General features: G+C 49.5%; 1 protein-coding gene across 1 annotated transcript; it reads right to left on the bottom strand.

Moving 5' to 3' along the window:
• Positions 1–410: 410 nt before the first annotated feature.
• APOBEC2 (apolipoprotein B mRNA editing enzyme catalytic subunit 2) lies at positions 411–12,275 on the bottom strand. The gene is made up of 3 exons (XM_027601891.1): positions 11,989–12,275; positions 3,231–3,794; positions 411–824 (listed from the first exon to the last, which is right to left on the bottom strand). The coding sequence occupies exons 1-2, from the start codon at positions 12,135–12,137 to the stop codon at positions 3,251–3,253; spliced, it is 693 nt and encodes a 230-aa protein (XP_027457692.1). The 5' UTR covers positions 12,138–12,275; the 3' UTR covers positions 411–824; positions 3,231–3,250.
• Between the last annotated feature and the right edge of the window lie 8,509 nt (positions 12,276–20,784).

Genomic DNA, 20,784 nt, shown 5'->3' on the forward strand with positions numbered 1-20,784 from the left:
CATATCAACTAATCTTAGAGGGGGTGTGTCTCAACATTGAAATCCTACTTATCATCTCCTTAATCAAGTGGCTAACTGCTTAAGTAGCAATGGGAACATGGATATCTTATAAACAGATTTCCCCTGCCCTTCGTTTCACCCTCTGCCATATTCCTTGTTTTCAGAGAAGGGAAAAGGCACTCATTTACAAGTAATCTCAAAAAATATTTGATAAAGGTCAAGATGGGTGGGAAGTCGGCCTGGGAGAGTTAGTATCCTCTGTTGCCTAGACAAGCCCTGGGTGAAGCCTCCCTTCCACTTTCTCATGTCATGGCTTGGCTCATAGCCTGGGAACATCCCTATTCCTAGGACTTGTTCACTGTTCATAGTAACTTCTAAATGCCCAAGTTCCTTAAAAAACCTCACAGAAAAACCACACCACTTCTTTTATTAATGTTGCTATTTTTCTTAAAAAAATCCAACTTCACATAAAATGCATTTCTGGACATATTTCAAAGATCTGCACAGACCTTGGGTCTGAGGTTCTTTGCCTTAAGCAGCCCATTGGAATAATTAGGCCCTTCTGCCCCACAGATGCCTGATGCCCATATATAGTCGCCATTTCTTTCTTTGTAACTCACTTTCCTCTTTCCCAAGAGCAGCCTTAGGGAGAGCCGAGGCTTAAATGATTTACAGCATGAGCAGTATATTTAGAGTCCTTGGAGGACCTGTGCACTAGGATTGGTTGATGTCCAGTGTTGTCCAGCTCAAGTGGTTTTAGGAAGTTGGGCATGTCCCAGATGGCCATACATGTCACTGCTGTCTCCTGGTGGCAGCAGGCAGACCTTAGTGAGAAAACAGAAAGCATGTTACTGAGAGTTTGCTGGCCCCAAACAATGAAGAGTTTTCTTTTCAGCTAGGGTTTCTGTGTATCCTCCAAGCAAGTTTGAATTTCTCCCCCATAGTCTCCTGTGATTTCCACTTTACCGAGCATTAGGTGTGTTGTGTTCATGTTTTGGTGTGGTTCACACCGGGAAAACCCCAGAAGATACCTCCTTGACTTAAATATATGGTTAAATCCTATTCTGTCATTTTTTTTTAAAAAAAGATGGAATAAGAAATATAAAGCAAATTTTCTTTAACAAATGCCCATTTCTTAGTATTTTAATTAAGCAGAGTTGTTCTTTTGGGCTTTTAGATTACAACTTGATTTCATGCCAATTTTTTTTTTGGTACATTTTAACCTTTCCCTTCAGGAACATGAATAACTCGGAATAACAGGGAAGCATGTTAATGTGTCCAGACAATACGGTTATGTACACTAATGGAAGGAGGCTTATAGTGTGGAACATGTCCAATAATACTTTATTTTTTAAAATAATTTGACTTGGAAGTGGACTTTTCCCTCAAACTGATTAATCTGTTTTACTTCCGTTTAGATTAGCATAAAATACAACCCTCTATTATCTAAAATTAAAAGCTCCTTTTAATCATCCTTGAAGTGCTTAATTTTTATAGCAGATTTAGCTATCTAATTATTCGACTTAATGGAAAAACAACAGTACACACATACAAACACACATCTCTTGAGGACTTACTGGCTAGGCAGCTGGAAGAAGTGGCCCGTGGCTCTGAAAGGTGTTTAAGAAGAAACTATACTATAGTTAAGATTAAGCTACCAGTCATCATTCTGGAGACTCTATGTAGGGTTTATAATGATGGTGATAACACCTACACTAATAAAATCTTCAAGGAATTTAAAAGTTAATTTTGTATTTTCAGAGGTCACCCTTAAAAATCTGTTTTTACCACTCCTCACCACCAGAGGAGTGGTAAAATGGTACTTTATGTGAGCAGAGTACAGCGTGGCATTACCTGACCATCTTCCCACTGAATTCAATGAATAAGCACTGCTTTTTGTAAGAAATGGCTGAAAATCGTGTCTTCTTGGATTGGTAAATGTTTAGCTGAAGAATTATCAGGCACCCTGTGTGCATGCCTAATAGCAGACATCTGCCAACATCAAGCTCCAGAACATTGATATTTCTGAAAACGTGTCAATGAAGCCACCTCTTCTCTTTAGAATATTAAAGAGTGAGGACACCAGAAATAAACTGAATAGCTTCATGGAAGCATGCTGCTTTATGTTTTATTAATATGTGAATTGTTCCAGAATTGAAGTTGGAGAAGAGGGTGGTAAAGACCCTTTCTCCATTTCTGGAGTCAGGCCTCGTGAAGGGGCTTGTTTGTAGCATTTCTGTGGGAACAAACTAGATCAGACCAAACTCAAAAAAAGTTAGTGAAGGATTTTTTACCCTCTTTCCTGAGGGTAATCGGCCTGTTTCTGTGAGAGTCTACCCTCAGCAAGAAGCCAAAATGGCCTTAATTGTGTCCTAATTATTTGCTTAAATAGCTAATCTTCCAGTTCTCCACATCTTGATATCTGTAGGAGGCTACTTCTCAGCTGCTGTCTAATTTACAAACACCTTTTTAACCTTTTCAACATTCTTGCATAAAAGAACATGTTGCTGTGATATCCCCATTCCTGAATTCAGCATTTTTCTATCTGTTCTGCTGAGGTCTTCTCAAAGTAAGAAAAATGTTCTTGCATTATACATTCACACAAATTATTGGCCTCCTTCAGAGCGGAACCATTTGTTTGAAAACATGAAAGCGTCTCTGGCAATAAATAAGTTGAATACAAATCCATCTGGGGACTTTAAAAAGTACCAAAAATGAAAAAAATAAAATTGTCCCTGAAGGAACAAAAAACCTCCATTACAGGGCACTGTTAGAGTAAGACTGCAAATGGGGGTGGGGGTGAGAGGAGGGTGTCCAGAAGGTGTCCAGAGTTAGGAAGTCTGGACTCCTGTCCATGGGGGCATGCTTAGGGGAGTGAGGTCTCCTCTCTGCTGTTTAGTCACAGGTCCTCGCACCATCCAGATCTGACCAGGGCAAATCATTCTGTCTCACCAGAGCTTTCGGATTCCTGTCAACCTTGAGTATTACAAGGTATGGGAAAAGTTCGTTTGATACAAAAGGGTAGAAGCGGGAAGGGTTTAGGGAGTGGAATTGAGAGGAAAGAGAAAAGGAAATGGGATCTCCTAAAATGTTCTTACAGCCAACCAAAAGAGAAATGCAATTTATCGGGGTGGGGAGGGGGGCAAACCAAACTTACCACCCATTCCACCGGCCCTCCAGCCTTCTACCCAAGGGAAGGGCTAGGGACACAGCATGGGGCCATGACTCACGTGAGGCTAGGCCCAGTGGCCTACTTCAGGATGTCCGCCAACTTCTCCTCGTAGTACAGGAAGTTCTCCTGAATGTCCTCCCAGGGCTCAAAGGCCTTGGATTGGCCCTCTTCTTGCTCCACAAAATTCTGCCAGACGTACTCGAAGTCCTGGGGCTTCATGATGCGCAGCCGGCAGCCGGCCTCCTTCAGCTTCCTCAGGGCGGCCTGCACGTCGGGCTCCTCCCACATGAAGAGGCGCCCCACCAGGATGAGCAGGCGCAGGTTCTTGGTCTTGCCGAGGGTGCGGATGATGCGGTCCGCGCAGGCCGCACAGGGGCTGGACGACACGTACCAGGTGACGTTGTAGCGCAGGGCCGGGTCGAAGGCGGGCAGGATGGTGTTGAAGAAGGCCTCCTCGGCGTGGGCGGCGGCGTGCTCGTCCTCCAGGTACCCCCGGGTGGCCTGCACCTGGCCTCCCTTACCCTGCGCTTCAACCACGTAGCACAGGAAGGTCTTGTTACGCCCGGAGCTGTACTCCACGTTCCGGAACTGGAACTTAAAGAAGTTGACGGGCAGCCGCTCCCTGTGGGCCGAGGGGGCAGGGGGACGGGGGAAGAGTGGGGTGAGCGCGCCTGTTCCTCGGACCAGCCCGGAGCAGGCGGCTCTCCAAACTCGGTGCTTCGGAGCTACGTTGGCTCTTCCTATCAGAGCAGGCCTTGCCTAGGCTAACATCAGGGACAAAAAAAAGGACGGAATCCAGAAGGGTTTATCTGGAGGAGAGGAGAGAATTTGGAGGTGGCGCCTTCCGGTCACCCCAAATAGGGAGGGTCTCCAAACACTCCACCATCCCTCCAACACACAGAACACTCCTACATTTCTGAATCAGTCACTGCTTCACCTGGCCACACGTCAGAACCACCCAGAGGACTCTACGCACGTCAGTGCATGGGCCCCACCCCAAATCAATGAAATCAGAACGGCTGGAGGGGGCCCAGGCACCAGCATTTTTTAAAAAAAACTTGCCAGATGATTCTAATAGGCGGCCAGTTTGGAAAAGCGGTGTTCCAATAGTAATCTCACAAAGTAGCAAGCATATAAAATTTCTCCTGATAGAGCAAGATGAAGATTTTGCAGAACATTTACCGCTTCCGTTTGTCTTCCCTGCCACTGATCGCTAGTGTATCTCAGGCATGGCGTGGCCCACCACTCAGTGCCGCGCTCTCCTAGTAACTGCTTCTCAAGCCTGGCTTTTCCCGCAGCTTAAAGAGTTGTCACAGGATAAACGTCCAAGAATTTTTTATCTTTGAGGTCAGACTGCCCGAAAGTACCTTGATATGATATAGCTTGTATAGTAGTATTGAGTCGTTTCAAAATCATAAAAGACTTGGCGTCTGCCCTCCAGATGCTTCTAATCTAGCAGCTCAACTCTAGCTAAGAGCATTCGAAAACCGCTAATTTAAAATGCGCAGGGAGCATGGAGGACATGGGACAAAGGTTCTCCACTGTTTTAGCCTTGATTCAAGAGGCAACAGAGAATTGTTACAGGCCCTTGAATAAAGAAAGTTGTAATAAAAGTGACATCCATGGGAGATGACATGGTGGCTTTAGGCAGTTAGAGCAAGGCTGGGGAAAAGCCTGAACTAAAGCAAGCCCATTTGGTATTTTAGGAGGCCAGATTTGGTGATGACTATGTCCAGTGGCTTTGAGGGTGGGATGGATGATTAGGAAATGAAACCAGCAGAAAAAGGCCAGGTTTGGGAGGAAGTTAGTAGTAAGGAGGAGAGAACAAGGTTTCAAAAGGGGATAGAGAGGGCAACAGAGTTGATTGTTTTTATCTTTATGTGTGTCTGCGTCTCTTTCTAAAATAGGGAAGCCTTTTGCAGGTTAGGAGGCCAAGGAGAACGAGGAGGCTTTCACAGGAGAGATTGAAAATGTCACAGGAGAGGAGGGGATTGAGTACCGGCTTGGGGAGGCTGAATGTTTTCTTTTTTTTTTTTTTTTTAATTTTATTTATTTCCTTGTCAGAGAGAGAGAGAGCACAAGCAGGGGGAGCGGCAGGCAGAGGGAGAGGGAGAAGCAGGCTCCCTGCAGGGAGCCCGAAGTTGGGGGGGGGCTCCATTCCAGGACCCTGGGATCATGACCTGAGCCAAAGGCAGACGCCTAACTAACTGAGCCACCCAGGCATCCCTGAATGTTTTCTTTTTTAAAAAATGTAGTCTCGGGCGCCTGGGTGGCTCAGATGGTTGGGCGACTGCCTTCGGCTCAGGTCATGATCCTGGAGTCCCCGGATCGAGTCCCACATCGCTTCTCCCTCTGACCCTCTTCCCTCTCGTGCTCTCTGTCTCTCATTCTCTCTCTCTCAAATAAATAAATAAAATCTTTAAAAAAAAATGTAATCTCTGGGGCCGTGCCTGGGTGGTTCTGTCAGTTAAGTGTCCGACTCTTGGTTTCTGCTCAGGTCATGATCTTGAGGTCGTGGGATCAAGCCCCGCGTCGGGCTCCCTCCAGACATTCTGATTTCATTGGATTGGTGTGGGGCCCAGGCACTGACATTTGTAGAATCCTCTGGGTGGTTCTGATGGGCTCCATGCTCAGCGGGAAGCCTGCTTGAGATTCTCTCTCTCCCTCTCCCGCTGCCCCTCCCCCCTCGTGTGCTCTCTAAAAATAAACAAAAAATTTTTTAAAAAGGTGATCTCTGAGGTTGCCCCAGAAGATACCCTGTGGCAACCATTGACTCCACTGTTACTTCTCTACATGCCTTCCCTTTCTAACTCCCAGGATTACAGGGAACCCCCAGGTGTCCCAGAGCCTTGGCTTCTTAGGGATAAGCCGCAAGTGCCAAAGAGCTGAGTAAACATGAGCTGTTTCCCTGCAGTTCTCCCTGCCCCCATCACAAAATTGTCTCCACCCACGTTTCCATATCTCTAGCTGTCAAGTTAAGTTTCCACTGTGGAGATGGATGTGTTTGAGGACCTGGCCCCAGGATTCCTTCAGGTACTATACTTAGCTCTCTAAACCCTTCTGTCCCTAGTTGGATGTGTTTATTATTTACTTAACATTTTGGAAGAATGGATGGCCTGATGATTCCCCTCTCCTATTTCAATCCCTGTTGGGAGTTCACTTACACTGAGCTCTCCCCAATTAAACTCACCCTACAAGACCACTCCTGGATTTTACGGGTTGCTAAATGGTCCCTTCACTTCCTGGAATGGTTTTTTTTTCTCCTGAGAAGCACAGAGCTTACCTTTCTTGCCCAAACACTTATGCTTTTCAAGGCCTTTAGCCAGACACCCTCCCACCCCCTGCCCCCAAGCCTAGTCCAGAGCCACCTGTATGACGGATTCTCAGGCAAAACCCTTGGAAGTATTCATGACTGTGTGGTTGATTGGGGGCTTCCTCAAAGCTGCCTGTGTGGCCCCCCAGGTTTCCTTCTGGAGCCCCCAAAAGCATTGCTCCAACTTTGCCAAATACAGCCCAGCCAAGAGCGTGAATTTGGCCCAGCATGCAATTGCAAATTGGCTGGCTGATCTGAAGGTGTTGCTTGTCCCAGCCTCTGTTTAACTCTGATGTTTTCCCCTCCTCCTCTTCCCTTTGCAAAAGGAGAGGACCCAGAGAAACCTGAAACCCGAGGGAGAGGAAGAAAGTTCACCTCTCTATAAATACCCTCTGGCTGGCAGCCCCATAGTCTGCTCTGTGCCTCAGGAGAGCCTTCTGGACTAGGTGCCTAAGGAAGGGAAATACTTTCAAGGGGCAAAGGAAAGTCAGGGAACATCTTGGCTCACAGTCTTTCCTTTGGGCTTGCTCAAAAACTGGGCTTGCTTGGCTTCTCAATGGGCTTCTTGGTTTTCCAGAAGGAGCACAAATGTCAAATGAAGTTCTTTGGGCCTCCCACAGGCCTTGCACAAGCTGAAACAGCCAGGCCCTGGAGAGGAACCAGAACAGAGGTGGAAAAGGTCTGAAATCTCTCCAGGGAGCTGGACAACATGGCCATCTCGGGTGATTTTATAGAATCACAAAATAAGTCAACACTGTTATGCCTGCTAGTGGAAGAAAGGAAACAGTGACACTAATTTCTCAAATAATCACAATTTTTTTCCCTAGTAGCATGATGACCGAGTACCGTAGTGACTTACAGCCTTACTCTCGCCCCCCAGCGGGTGTTTTCTTTTTTCTTTCTTTTTTTTTTATTAATTTTATTTTATTATGTTATGTTAGTCACCATACAATACATCATTAGCTTTTGATGTAGTGATCCACGATTCATTGTTTTCATATAACACCCAGTGCTCCATGCAGTATGTGCCCTCCTTAACCTGCTGAAATGGGGTGTGCATGTGCCCGTGTGTTGGAGTGATGGTCGAGAGAAACACAGTGGTAGCAGATTTCTTCACCTGGGCTCAGTCACGGCTTCAGGCACCAAAACGAACAGGGCTATTCCTCCCCCTCCCCCACTTCCTCAAGCAACCCTTCCTCATACTTTCTGCAGATAGGTCACTCACACTTCATCTGCTGAGACCCAGCCTTCTGGGCCTTGCAATTCTCTAGGCAGGAAACCAAGAATCCTAATCTCTAGGAAAGACCGTTTAGAACATGGTCAACTTGATGGAGGGAGAAGGGACGTGAATAAATGTAAGATATATATTTTTCTCACGTTCACATTGAAAGAATATTTGCGCTCCCTAAGCATAAATCTATACGGTGAAAGAGAGCAACCTGGAAGGCAGTAGAAGCTGGTCTGAGATGAAACAGTTGCTCCAAAATGATCCAGGGGATGGAAAAATCTCCTCACAGGTCACTGAGTGTTGACTTGGTTCATCTTTCCTCACCAGATCTCTCAAAATCTGCTCGAAAGAGGCAGATCTGCTCCTTCTCCTTTTTCCAGACCACTTGCAAAGTGGATGCTGAGGAGTGGGCCCAGGCAGAAGGAGGATAGAAGCAGAGAGTTCTAACAGCCTGACTTTCTAGAGCCCAGATGGGGTTTGCCAGGCTGCTGGCTCCTGGGTTGTAATTCTGGGTGGGATTCAGCCCTAGGGAAGCCCTGAGCCACTGCCTTTCTCTTGGGAGGCACTGTCTTCACACTCAGTGGAGGCCAGGGTGGCTAGAGTCAGTGGTTGTCTTCTACTCTTTCTGGAACAAGCCTCCCCAGCATGCTCTGGAGCCCAGGATGAGGCGTGAGGGGCTTGTGGCATTAATAGCCGAGTTGAAGTTCCCCCACTCCTTGCTGTCCCTTCTCCTCTGAATCCTGCATACCCTCTCCGCATTTCCCATGTGACCAGAGGAAACCACTGGTAGCTACAGAAGCAGTTGAAAGGACAGTCACAGCCTGTGCCATTTATCTCTCTTCCATACCAATCCCTTTGCTAGCAGGTTCAGCGTGATGCGAAATTGTACACAACACAACTAGAGACAAACAAAGATGAACACACAGCTGAGGGTCCTGCTAGGCAGAGACATAGTCGCTCATCACTGGAATGGAAAGATGAGGAGACAACTGATTCTGGTGCCCCAGAGCTTCCCTAAAGCACGCCGAGCTGAGAGGCAGGCATGGACCTGTGGAATTCTCTTCTATGCTGAGGGCGGCTCACTCTTCATAGATCCAGAACTTCTCTCCTCCCAGAAGCCCTCCCCAATTAGTTCCTTATCCTAATGCCTGGCAGAGAGGCTACCATAAAATACGTGTTCATTCATTAGTTCATTTATTTATTCAGCAAGTATCTATTAGGAGCTAGGCACTATTCTTGGTGCGAGGGATAAAGCAGTTAAAAGGCAAAATCCCTGTCCTCATGGAAGTTAAATACTAGGGGGGAAAACAGCAAATAAATGATTCCTATTTAGTAAATATTTGTCGAATATAAAAAGCCTCCCATTTATGGCTTGTTTTTTCCTAGATGCAGTGTGGTGATTTGGAGTCAGACAGTCTGGGGGTTTACGCCCTACTCCATCCATTAGCTTTGGACAAATTACTAATCCCTCTGAGGCTTGGTTTTCTCATCTGGAGGATAAATCGAGTAATCCAACCTCTCAGAATTTGGACAATGGTCAACACTCAAGAAATTAAGCCTGGTGCTGTTGGGTGGTGCCTTCTCTGGACCTCAAATCTTACCCCTCAGAGCTGAATCTTAAGCACAACCAAACCTGAGCCCTCTCTCCTTTTCTTCTAGTGTTTAGAGGGTTCTCTCTGTCCTTGGTGTGCTGGTGTAACACCCAGCTCTGTGATAGGAAGTGAGGGAGGGAGGGAGGAGGGGAGGGAGGAGGGAAGGAAGGAAGGAGGGAAGGAAGGAAAGAAAATCCTGATTTCTAAAGTTTGCTGATCTCTGTAAACACTCCTGCTATGGAGATTTCAAAAAACCAACACGACGTCACTGAACGCAGAGTTGGGAAGAGATGCACACAATTGATTCTCAGTCATCATGAGTTGGCTTTGGCACACCTCTGCAGTTTTAGACCTTTTTCTAGCACCTTCTACTTTGTAATTTTGTTAATATTTTTGGTCTGCTTTCTATCCTGAGTGCCCTATTCAAGCCAGAATCACAACAAGTGGGGCATATCTCCTTCTTCCTACCTGGTATGCCCTCTTCACCTCCGACTATTTCCCCAAAAGGTGCTGGCTCTTCTGCTAGTTTGCAGCCCAAAACCAAGAAGCAGGAGAGACAGACCCATCCCCTCTGGGAGTCTAGGCTAGGAGAGGAGCTGCTTTGCTAACCTCCGTGATGCCAGGGCATCTGGAGAGGAAAGGAGGGGAAAGCTGTTCCCTCATCCTGTCCCTGCACGGACACAGCCACACCTCTGGGCTATTTTAAGCCATCTGTTTACCCTGAGGGGCCCGGGAGACAGATCTCCACAGCTGTTACTTGTGGCCAGGAAACACTCAGGGCTCCACCTCCCTCCTGAACTACTCTCAGAGCACCCAGAAAACTGCCCTGCTGCTCCTCTTTTTCTGAGCCTTGGGCCAGAGAAGCCTCTGAGCCCCACTACCTCACAGATGGAGATAGCTGGAACCCTGTTTGGGAAATCTGGGACCCGGAATGAGTAAGAGACCCATGGAAAGAACACTTGGCTGGAGTCAGAAGACCTGGTTCTATGGTCTTGAACAAATCACTCAATCTCCCTGACTCAGTTTCCCCTCTGTAGAGTGGCAATAATGTAACCCCCCCTCTCCCAGCATGATGCTGAAGGTTGAATGGGCTCACACACATGCAAGTATGCGGTGATTATAAAGCCCTGGACGAACATAAGTTGTGTCAGAGGATTTGACCATTAGGACCAACCCCCGGGACCCCAAAGCATGTTCAGTTGAACAAACATAGTCTAATACTGTTCCAGACCTATCCTACCCCTGTGCTGGGGAGATCACAATCCTGCACAGAGTGGGTGTGCACGTGCCTGTGTGTGACCAAGGGTAGCATGGACCAGCAGGCTTAGGGTGAGGAAAAGGATCTCCTTCCACAGAAAGCCACTGGAACTGCAGACTCTCCTGGCCTGGTAGCCCTCGGCTCTCCCTAGGTCCATATTAATCTGTGCTCCTCTTGCTTCTTTAATACTACGACAAGGGTGACATTCGTTGGCTGGGCTTGGGTGAAGGCAAGGTCCAGGCTCTTGCCTGAATTCTTCCCTTAGGAACTAGGTTGCATTTTTCCCTCAGGTTCTCTTAGAAATAAAAAAATGTCTGAGCTGGAAGGGACCTTAGGGATCAACTTAGTGTAACTTCTTCATGTTACAAATGACAAAACTGAGACCAGGGCTGGAAAATCACTTGCCAAGCTTCAAACGGCAAGTCCGGAGGGCCACCCAGGGCTCCTCTGCCCCCTGAGGACAGCATGCCTCCATCCTTCCTGAAATTTCTCCTAGTGTGGACCTTACTCTGACTGTGGGCATTGCCGGAGATGCCCATCAAGGAGACTTGGGGCTGAGGAAGGCAATGTGGCCCTACGTATCCTCTTCTTATTCTTGGCCTACAAACTTCGCCGGGTCCTTTGCAAAAGTAACAGAGAGGGAAGAGGAAGAAGGACAACTTGGTTTTATTCCTGGAGATGGCATAATCTGGGCAAGACAGAGGGACCCTGTATGTAGGCCTCTCTTTGGGGCCTGGAGACCCTTTGCTCAGGGTCCCTGTTCCTCCTTGGGGCTGTGGCTGAGGGCGGAATACCTCTTCTGCCCAGAAGCTCCTGGCCCTGGACTGTTACTTGCTCTGTAACTACTGTTGCCCTGGGGGTGGATGTGGAGAACCCCTGGGCAAACTCAATAAGAAAAAAAATGCTTCTCACTCAGCCTCGGGAAAGGGCAGATCTGTTTTCCCTGTCTTAGGATCTTCCACTCCAGAGAGAAGGTGTAGAGAAAGAGTGAGAGCCATACAGAGAGAGGAGAGGCCCTCTCAACAGCAGGAAGAGAAGTCAAGGGAGGAGGTACTTTGGGTTCATATTTAAATGTGTCTGTGTCATCCCCTGTCCTTACCCAACTCCCTGGGACTAGATAGCCTGTACCCAGAGAGGCAGATGACAGCCCACTACCAGGAGGCCTGAGCGGTGGTTTCATTCTCTGGGGCCTTGCCTCCGAGGAGCTGCTCCTACCTCCCCTTGGTTAGGGGGTGTGGTAGGTGTCGCCCAAGAGGCCAAGAGATATTTGCAGCTGTAACTGCGGCAGCCCCTACCATGCATGGTAGGTTCATGGCGGCAGGACCGTGCCCTTGACCCCTACTATGACCATCCTGAATTCCCCCAGCCCACCCGCAGCCCACGCTCTTCTAGGGAGGAGGCCCCCGGCCCACACCCAGGTCTCACCCTGTGACAATCTCAAAGGGAGGCAGTTCAATCAGCTCCTTCAGCTTCTCAGGGTCATCCAGGTTTTCCAGATCCTCACCATTCTGGGAAGCGGGCGCCGCGGGCTCAGCGGCCGCAGCAGCCGCAGCGGCCTCCTCTTTCTGGGCCATGGAGGGATGGTGGCTCTGCAGTCACTGAGAAAGGGGAGAGGCAGCGAGCTCCCGGGGCCAGGCCTGGTGGCAGAGTCCCAAGCAGCTGTCAGCAGCTAAATCTGTCTGGGGACGACGGGAAGAGGCCCCGGGCAAGCCAGGCATAGTGTTCTCACCTCCGGGCTACACAGGCTTTATAACTGGAGCCCTCCGCCCCTCCCCCAGGCCCTCGCCCTCTGTCTTTTTTTAATTGAGTGACAGCGGGTGCCGGGATGGGGGGAGTGGAAAATCTGGCCACTAGTATCTCCTATTTATCAGTAGGCAAAGACAGGATGCTGGCAGGTGGGCATGGCAAGGCCCGCTGTCCCTTCCCCCACCGGCTCACACATTTATTCCTACTCTCACCCTCCAACTTATATCCTTCCCTCTGTTTCCCCATGCAACCTTTCCAGCTCCGCTGCGGGTATGGAGAAAGGGATAGAGGGTGGGCATCCTGAGATTTAGGAGAGATGCTCTCAGAGGTACAAGCAGGATGAGGCTTGTGTTGAATGGGGTGCTTGCAAAGAAACCCCCGCCACCCTTTCGGCTGGGGAGATGTGGGTTCAGTAAAGGAGGGTCCTGAGACGGGGTAGGATAAGAACTGTGAGTCGTTACTTAAAGGGAAGAGATGCGAATTTGCCTGTTATGGCTGCATAATGCTGGGTCGGTTCCTGAGCCTCCAGTAGTAACAATACTGCCATCTACAAGCTCAGAGGTTTTGAGAGAGAACAGGCAGAGAGGGTCATGGTTTGTGTGTGAAATCAAACTTAATGCTCTCAACAGCCCTGGGAGGCAATCTGTATCAACCCATGTTTCATGTGGGGGAACTGGGACTCAAAGAAAGACTGGTTAAGGACCTTGCCTGGGGCCATACAGCCCACAAATGGAAAAGTCAGGATTCGAACCCAGGCATTTTTACTGCAGAGGCCAAACATTTGACCTCCATGCTATATTTCCTCTCAGTTGGTCCTTTATTCATTTAACAAATATTTGTTGAGCATCTACTATATGCCAGGTGCTGTTTCAGGTATTGGGAATATGGCACAGAACAAAACAAATGAAAATCCTTGCCCTCCCAGAGCTTGAGGGGGTTGGGCAATAAACAAGATAAGTGATCCATCTATCTATCTATCTGGTCTATTTGCTGGTGCTAAGTGCTAAGGAGAGAAGGCAGGTAAGGGGGACAGAAGTGTCAAGGGGTGGGGTAGTATTTTTATAGAGTGGCCAGGGAAGGACTTTGAAAAGCAGACAACTGGGAAAAGATCTGAAGGTTGTGAGGGAAATATGCTATGTAAAGGGAAAATGGTCCAAGGGAAGGAAGAACAGGTGCAAAGGCCCTGAGGTGGGAGTATTCCTTGTGTTTGATGAGCAAGCAGATACCTGTGCGGCTGGAGAGTCCTAGGAGGAAAGGCCAGAGAGATAAAGAAGGGCTAGATAGGCAGGACCTTATGGACTTGCCAAGGACCTGACTTTTTCTCTGAAGGAGATGGGAAGCCATTGTCTTCGAACAGATGAAACACTTGGTCTGCCTTATATTTTTACAGGATCACCCAGGCTGCTTGTTTGAGAATAGACCAAAGGTGGGAAAGAGCAGAAGCAGAGGGGCCAGTTATAAGCCTGTGAAAGTGATGAGAGACACCTGGAGCCCCTAGAAAAATCCCTGAGCTAAAATAGCATTGGAAGATGGATGGATCACTTTTGCAGTTCACATCTTGGATGCTTAGTGGAAGCCACAGGTGTTTATGCTTGGGGCAGTGCAAACACTCTAGACCATTCTCAGGTCAGTGGAAGGCTAGGGTCAGGGTCACCCAGAGGTTGAAAGTGAGGAACCTGAGAACATTGGGAACTGTTGGAACCCAGCCACAAGTGGGGTTGGGTGGTGGTGATAGAAAGGAAGGGTACCCTTCCACGGTCTGCCTAGAGAATAGGAATCAGGTCAGTCTGGAGTATTTGGGGCTCTCTCCCCAGAGAATTGTGAGCAGCACAGAGGCCCGTGAGTAAGAGGCCAAGCATTTAGGTCTTCCTGGATGGTCATAGTTTCTACCTGTCATCCAGGCATAATTACTACCAGTGCCCCTTTCACTCCCCAGAGCGCTCCGGTATTGACCATAAACTATATGGTCACCCTACCTAATAGGCTTATTACTGAAAGCACTTATCCTGAGATGATTTTTTTCAGGTGTTTTTTCCAGGGGTGTCAAGCACAGGGTGGTAGGAGTAGTGCCTGTGTCCACAAAGAAAAGGCGGTGATTGCTGATATATCGGGGACACACATTATTCATTGACATCCCACAAAGATACAACATTTCAGTGCAAAGAGTTTACTTCCTTCTTTTATTTGATCCACACTTATCACCGTGCCAGGCATGGTAGGAGATGGCGAGAACACAGAGATGCGTGAGGTGTAGCCTCGCCTGGAGCACCCTGTCTTCACCCTCAGCAGGTGCTCGGGCGTGCATCAGCGCATTCAGGCCTCACACGTCTCACACAGGCGGGCGGGGATTGCTGACCTTGGTTTGCAAGTAGGGACCTGGGCCCAGCTCAGGAAGGTGAAGTGATTTGTGCAAGATCACACAAGGATTTAAGTCCAGGTTCTCTGTGAATAATTCTTATCTCCAGGGCTGCACCCAGCCAGCTCTGATGAATACAGGTCTAAAGCGGTATAGGCGTGTTTGTCCTTCTCCTACTTCCGGGTCAGCCACAGTGAGGGGCTTGGAACAACCAAGGATGAGTCAAAGGTCTGGGGGGGGGGGGCAATCGAGGAGGAGGGATCCTTTCCCCCTATGGGAAAGATTTCCTCCTTGAGGACAGGTTCTTTTTTTTTTTTAAAAAAGATTTATTTATTTATTTTTAAAGATTTTATTTGAGAGAGACAGAGTGAAAGAGCACAAGCAGGGGGTGTGGCAGAGGGAGAGGGAGAAGCGGGCTTCCTGCTGAGCAGGGAGCCTGATGCAGGGGCTCAATCTCAGGACCCTGAAATCATGACACTAGCCGAAGGCAGACACTTAATCGACTGAACTGCCCAGGTGCCCCAAGATTTATTTGTTTTTAGAGAGAGAGAGAGAGAGAGCCGGGGGGAGGGGCAGAGGGAGAAAAAGAGGGGAGAAGCAGACTCCCTGCTGAGTGTGGAGCCTGATGGGGGGCTGGATCCCACAACCCTGAGATCATGACCTGGGCCGAAATCAAGAGTAGGATGCTCAACTGACTGAGCACCCAGGCGCCCGAGGACTGGGAATATGGCACAGATATTTTGGCTGTCAAGTATAACCCAGGATTGGGAGGGAAAAAAATAAATCCATGTTCATGTCCCCATCTCAGCCTTGATTCACTGTGTGATCTTGGCCAAATCACTAAGCATCTCTGGCCTCAGTGCTTCCATCTGAGTTATTATCCAGGATGGTTAAAGGGATGGAAATGAGAAGAGGAGACAGGCCGGATCCTGTGGGGGTGAAGATGAACAGTGAAGATGAACAGTGTCGTGAAAATTTCCTGACTCTGAGTGATGGTGGGAAGTGGGGCAGAGGTGGACCCAGGCTGGTCCTTTCTGAAGAGGTGACCCCTGGCTTCCACCACACCCACATATACTTTTTCCTTTGATACTTGGGAGAGCATCCTGGGCCCTCCCTTGGACTGAGAACTGACAGCTTCCTTTTCCACTGCTCCTTTCCAGCCCCCACCCCTACCCCCCCATCCCTGGAGGCCCTCTGAACTAGCTCTGGCTATTTATGGCACCTCCTTGGGGCCTGGTTCCTGGCTGGTCCCTGGTTCTCCTTTCCAAGTCCTACCAGTTTCCCCTGCTGGCCCCAGAGTGCAGCAGCTAATCTGGGGATCAGGTGCCAGGAGCTTGGCTCTGCCCTCCTGCAGCAGCTGCTATATTCTTTAGGGCGGGCATTCCCCAACCCCCCTGTTAACACTTGGGTAAGTTTCTATCCCTTTGCCCCCCTGCAGAGGAGGAGACAGAGAAATAAGGTATCTAGTTCAAGGTCACAGTAGGAGTCTGGGGGAGGGTGCTGGAATTTGAACCCAGGTCTGCCAGTCTCCAAGTTCCAGGCTTTTCCAACTGTGTTATGCTGCCTGGGATTCAGGAACAGGGAGTGCTGACACTAGCACAGCCCTTCCTGGGGGCCTGACACTGGTCTAAGCAGGTCATGTAAATTAGCCCATTTACTCCTCACGAGGATATTGGAGTAGATACTACTATTATTCTCATTTTATTGGTGAGGAATTGGAGACCAGAGAGCTTAAGTGACTTGGCCAAGGTCACGCAGCTAATGGAGAAGAGCTGTGTGCTGCGAGTCATGCTGTTGCCCCTTCACCATTCAGCTCCTACGGCTACCAGGAACCCCGCGGCCAGGCTCGAGGACGGGGGGCAGGGGCGGGAAGGGGTCTAGGGGAGGAAGGCCTTCTTCAGGGACTTTGTCAGTATGTGAGGGGTGCACGTGCACAGGTATATATGTATGTGTGGTGCGTGTGTGTAGAGGGTACGGGTGTATAGAGACAAAGCAGCTGGTGAGTAGGGATGGAAACCAAAAAGGGGAGTCTCCCAGTCTGTCTCTGCCGGCCTCGGCCCCATTCTCTCCTCATGGCAGTGGCTGGAAGCAGCAGATTAGGCCCAAGAGAAGCTGCAGCCTGCCTCCCCCGCTCCCATTTCCCAGGGTCATTTCAGAAAACATTTGGGTGTTCTGGAGGTGGCTGAGGAGTAAGGGACAGGGCCAGGCACAGCTATTTCTTGGGTCTCAGCCTGATGCTAAGCTGCCCTCACTGGGAAGGGAGTCAAGGCCAGGAGGAGCCTAGTGGAAAATAGAAACCTCACCAGGGGAAGGTTTAAATTTTCACTTTGTGAAAGAAGACACCTCGGGAGCGTGTTGATGGAGTGGGTGCTTTATGTGTTGGAACAGCTGAGACCCCAACAGTGCGTTGCCCCAGAGACCCAGCCCGGGCATGCCCTTCCCTCGGTCACTACCGAGACGAGGTACACAAACAACGGGCTGCAGGCACCAGACATCCCGCTGGCGGGCAGAAGCCTGCACCCTCCAGCAACTGTTCTGTTGACATAAACACGGAGTGTCCAGAGCTTTGGCCGGGCAGGGGGAGGGGACCCAGGGTCTCCCAGAGGTCTAAGGCTGAGATCAGGGAAGGCACTAGACTCGCAGGGCAGGCCAGGGTTTTCAGTATCCTCCTGTGCAGCACGCAACGCTCGGCTTGCCAGGCAGAACATGCTGCCCCAGGGGAAAATGGTGACACTGGGACTTTAGTCCTGGTCACCGCGGTCCTCCATCCTGTCAGCCACTCCCGGCACTGTCCGGCTTCTGCAGCAGGCCCTTCAAGTCTTTGAGGAAAGTGATCTGATAAGAACCATGCACATGAAGGTGACTAACAGTGTTCCTCTTTGAAGGGGGTGTTTGCAGGGCCAAAGAACCTACTAGGAGAATTCGATAAACCGAATCAACTTTTGAGAGGAGAATTTCAGTGCTTAGAACGCTCAGTGTGTAGAGCAGGTGCAGGTACAGGGGACAGGGGTTTCTTTGGTGCTCCTGTGGGCAGATAATTTCCGTGTGGGCTGGGGGATCTTGGAGATACAGACAGTAGAGGGACGAATGAAACTGAAGAGATACCACTGAGGCACCTGGTGTGACAAAGAGGGCCTGTCCCCGTTTGCACGCTAGCAGAGTGGGCCTAAGTGGGTGAGGGTTCTTGAAAGCTAGGAGGAGAGAAGGGGCCTCGAGGGACTCTACCTGAGCATAAAAGAGGGAGGTCCGGATCTGAGGGGGTCCCGACCAGAGTCAGGCTTTGTGTGAGTAGGTAACTTGCCTGCCACTAAAGAGGATCAGCAGTAAGTCCTTAAAACAAAAGGGCCTTGTCCTTGTTTTCCAGAACTGCAAGAAGGAGGACTCTGAAACTGAGGTTGGGGTGCTGGGGAATTCCAGGAGACCGGATGGATGTGGCCACCCCAAAGGAAGATTTTGGAGCCCTGGCCCAGGCCTGGCCACACTCCGGGGGCCTTACACTTCCTTCCACCTGGGCATCACCTCTACCTGCCCGTGGGAAGGAGGGGCTGAGGACACCTAGAGAAAACACTGTCTGCACTCTGCTCCCTCCCAGCCCAGCGGACCGAACTTTGTCCACTCTCAGTCTGCCCACATCACCTCACCCCTCTGTGGCTCCACTCTGCAGACTAGGCAAAGGGAGGAAGAATGCAGGGTTCGAGGCAAGGAAGGAGGAACTAAGCTACAGTAGAAAGAGATGTACCACGTCCTGGGGGTGCTATGTCAGCTGGTGCAGCACTCCATCTCTGCAGACACCGGGGGTGGGGGGACTGCACAGCCCTTGAGGAGCTCATTTCCCCCTCCCTGCCACCCTCCACCCAGTGAATCATATTCACATGCTATGTGCCCACTCAGAGGCAAATGGAATACTACCACCCAAGGACAGAGAAGCACACACACACACGACTGGGATGGTGGGGTCCCAGGACACATCTAGCAAAGACAGGAGGCAGCTCTGACTCTACTCAGGCACAACTCTAGGTAACTGGTGATCTAGGAGGGGCCCAGGGCAGTGTGTGCTCATCATCAGGTGTGGCTCAGAACTGGGAGGTGGGGTGGGGAAGGGACAAGGGGTTCAGGCAGTTTGGGAGACTGGGCGATTAAAGGCTCCCACCCAGGAACCAAGGAGTGGTGCAGAAGGGAATTTTTTTTTTAAAGATTTATTCATCCATTTGAGAGAGAGAGAGAAAAGACTTGCTGCCATGATCGCGTGATGGGGGGAAGGGGCAGAGGGACAGGGACAGGCAGACTCCTCACTGATCACAGAGCCCAACTTGGGGCTCAATCTCATGACCCTGAGATCATGAACTGAGCTGAAATCAAGAGTCGGACTTTTAACTGACTGAGCCACCCAGGCGCCCCTGCAGAAGGGAATTTTAAGGATGACTTTGGGGACAGAGGATGAGAGTTTGTGGTTGGAGTCCTGCCCTTTCTGGCTGTTTCTGTGCAAAGCCAGGAAGCCCCTTAGTTTGGCTCATCCCTTTCAGGCAGTCTTGTTATTCCAGGGCTTGGGACACCGCTCTGTTGAACAAATCAAGCTTTGTTCTAGGGCCAAGTGTCCAAAACTAGAGGTATCTGGATGCCTGGGTTTGTGGATCAGCTTGCACTGGGGAGGGCAAAGTCATGCAATGGACTTGGGCTGACTCTCCTCTTCCTAGAGCATCAGTTAAGCTTCTAGAATTGCTGGCAACACAAATAAAATTAGTAGCAAATATTTATGCTGCCTATATGAGATGATGATGACAATGACAATGACAAATAACTCTGGGGTGTTCACTTGCCTAAGGTCACCCGCTGATAGTGGAGTAGGGATGAGAACCCATGTAGCGTGGTGGCTCTGAGCCCACCCTCAATCAGTATTTGTAGATTATGTTTCTATGTTTAAAACAGTTATACATATAAATGAAGTTATAAATTCAACTAAAAGCAGCTTTAGAAAATTTGATAGAGGTGAAGACAAAATCCACCTGAACGTGCACCATAAAAAGCCGGTCATTTTGTGCGTGTGACACTGGTCAGGCTAGCCTACAGACCTGAAGAGAGGTCACTCACTCTCCCCACTCTTAGAAAGTGAGGGAAATACCACTGGGGGTCTTGGAGCAAGATGGGTCTCCAATTGTCATGTGAATCAGAACCATGCATGCTTAGTGAACAGGTGGCCTCCGGGTTCCCCTCCTAGAACAGCTAACAGGCATTAAGCACTTCTTCTGTGCCAGACCTCTTTTTACTGATCTCATCTCTTCTCGCCAATTCTAGGCGGCGGGGGGGGGGGGGTGTGCGGGGCATTGCACAGGTGAGAAGAATGAAGTACAGACAGTGAAGTCAGTTGCACTGGGTTACCAGTTAGTAAATGACAGTCCATACCAAGCCCAGGCTGGCCTGTCTCCAGGGCCAGAACTGCAAACCATAGTACTGTATGGCCTTCCTTCCCCAAGATGATCTGATTCCGTGGGTCTGGAGCAGGGTTGGAGTCCAGGCCTTCCGACAACTGCCCCCGGGAGGTCACTGGGCCACACTTTGAGAACCACGCTGGTAGCTGTTTCAATCAGGCTGATCATTTAGAACCACCTGAGAAGTTTCAAGAACTATGAAGACCCCGCCCTTCCCCAAACACAGGCTTTTTCAATGGGTCCAGATTTCCCTGCAGGTGTTGGTGGGGTGCTGGTCAGCATTTTCTTTTCATTGGACGAAATGTTCATTTTTCCAATCAATAAAGATACCTGAATACCTGCTCTGTGCTCTGGGCTGCGCTGGGACTGGGGATACAAAGGTGGGTGTACCTGACTTGCCTGCCTGGGCAGAGCATGCCCTTTCTGGAGGCAGAGAGGATGCAGATTCCTTCTTGCCTGTTCTCCTTTGGTGGGCTCCAGAAAGAGCCGGTCTCCTTGAATGATGTCCTTCTGGCTTCTTCCCTGTGTGGTCCTTGGCCCCCACCAGAGAGGTCATAGCTGGTTCTCCACCCAGAACTCAGGTCACAGAATCAGTTTGTCAAAATGAAAAGAGCCCTGAGAGACCATCCATACCTGGAGCTTTCAATTTTTAGTGAAAGTTGACACAAGTGCTGGGAGCTTGTTAAATATAAA

The sequence above is a fragment of the Zalophus californianus genome, chromosome 7 (assembly GCF_009762305.2).
Source record: "Zalophus californianus isolate mZalCal1 chromosome 7, mZalCal1.pri.v2, whole genome shotgun sequence".
Lineage (NCBI taxonomy): Eukaryota > Metazoa > Chordata > Mammalia > Carnivora > Otariidae > Zalophus > Zalophus californianus.

Coding starts and splice junctions, on each gene's coding strand:
- APOBEC2 (XM_027601891.1), bottom strand. CDS start 12,137: ATGGCCCAGAAAGAGGAGGCCGCTGCGGCTGCTGCGGCCGCTGAGCCC. Junction 3,795..11,988: donor CCCTTTGAGATTGTCACAGG/GTGAGACCTGGG, acceptor CTCGGCCCACAG/GGAGCGGCTGCCCGTCAACT.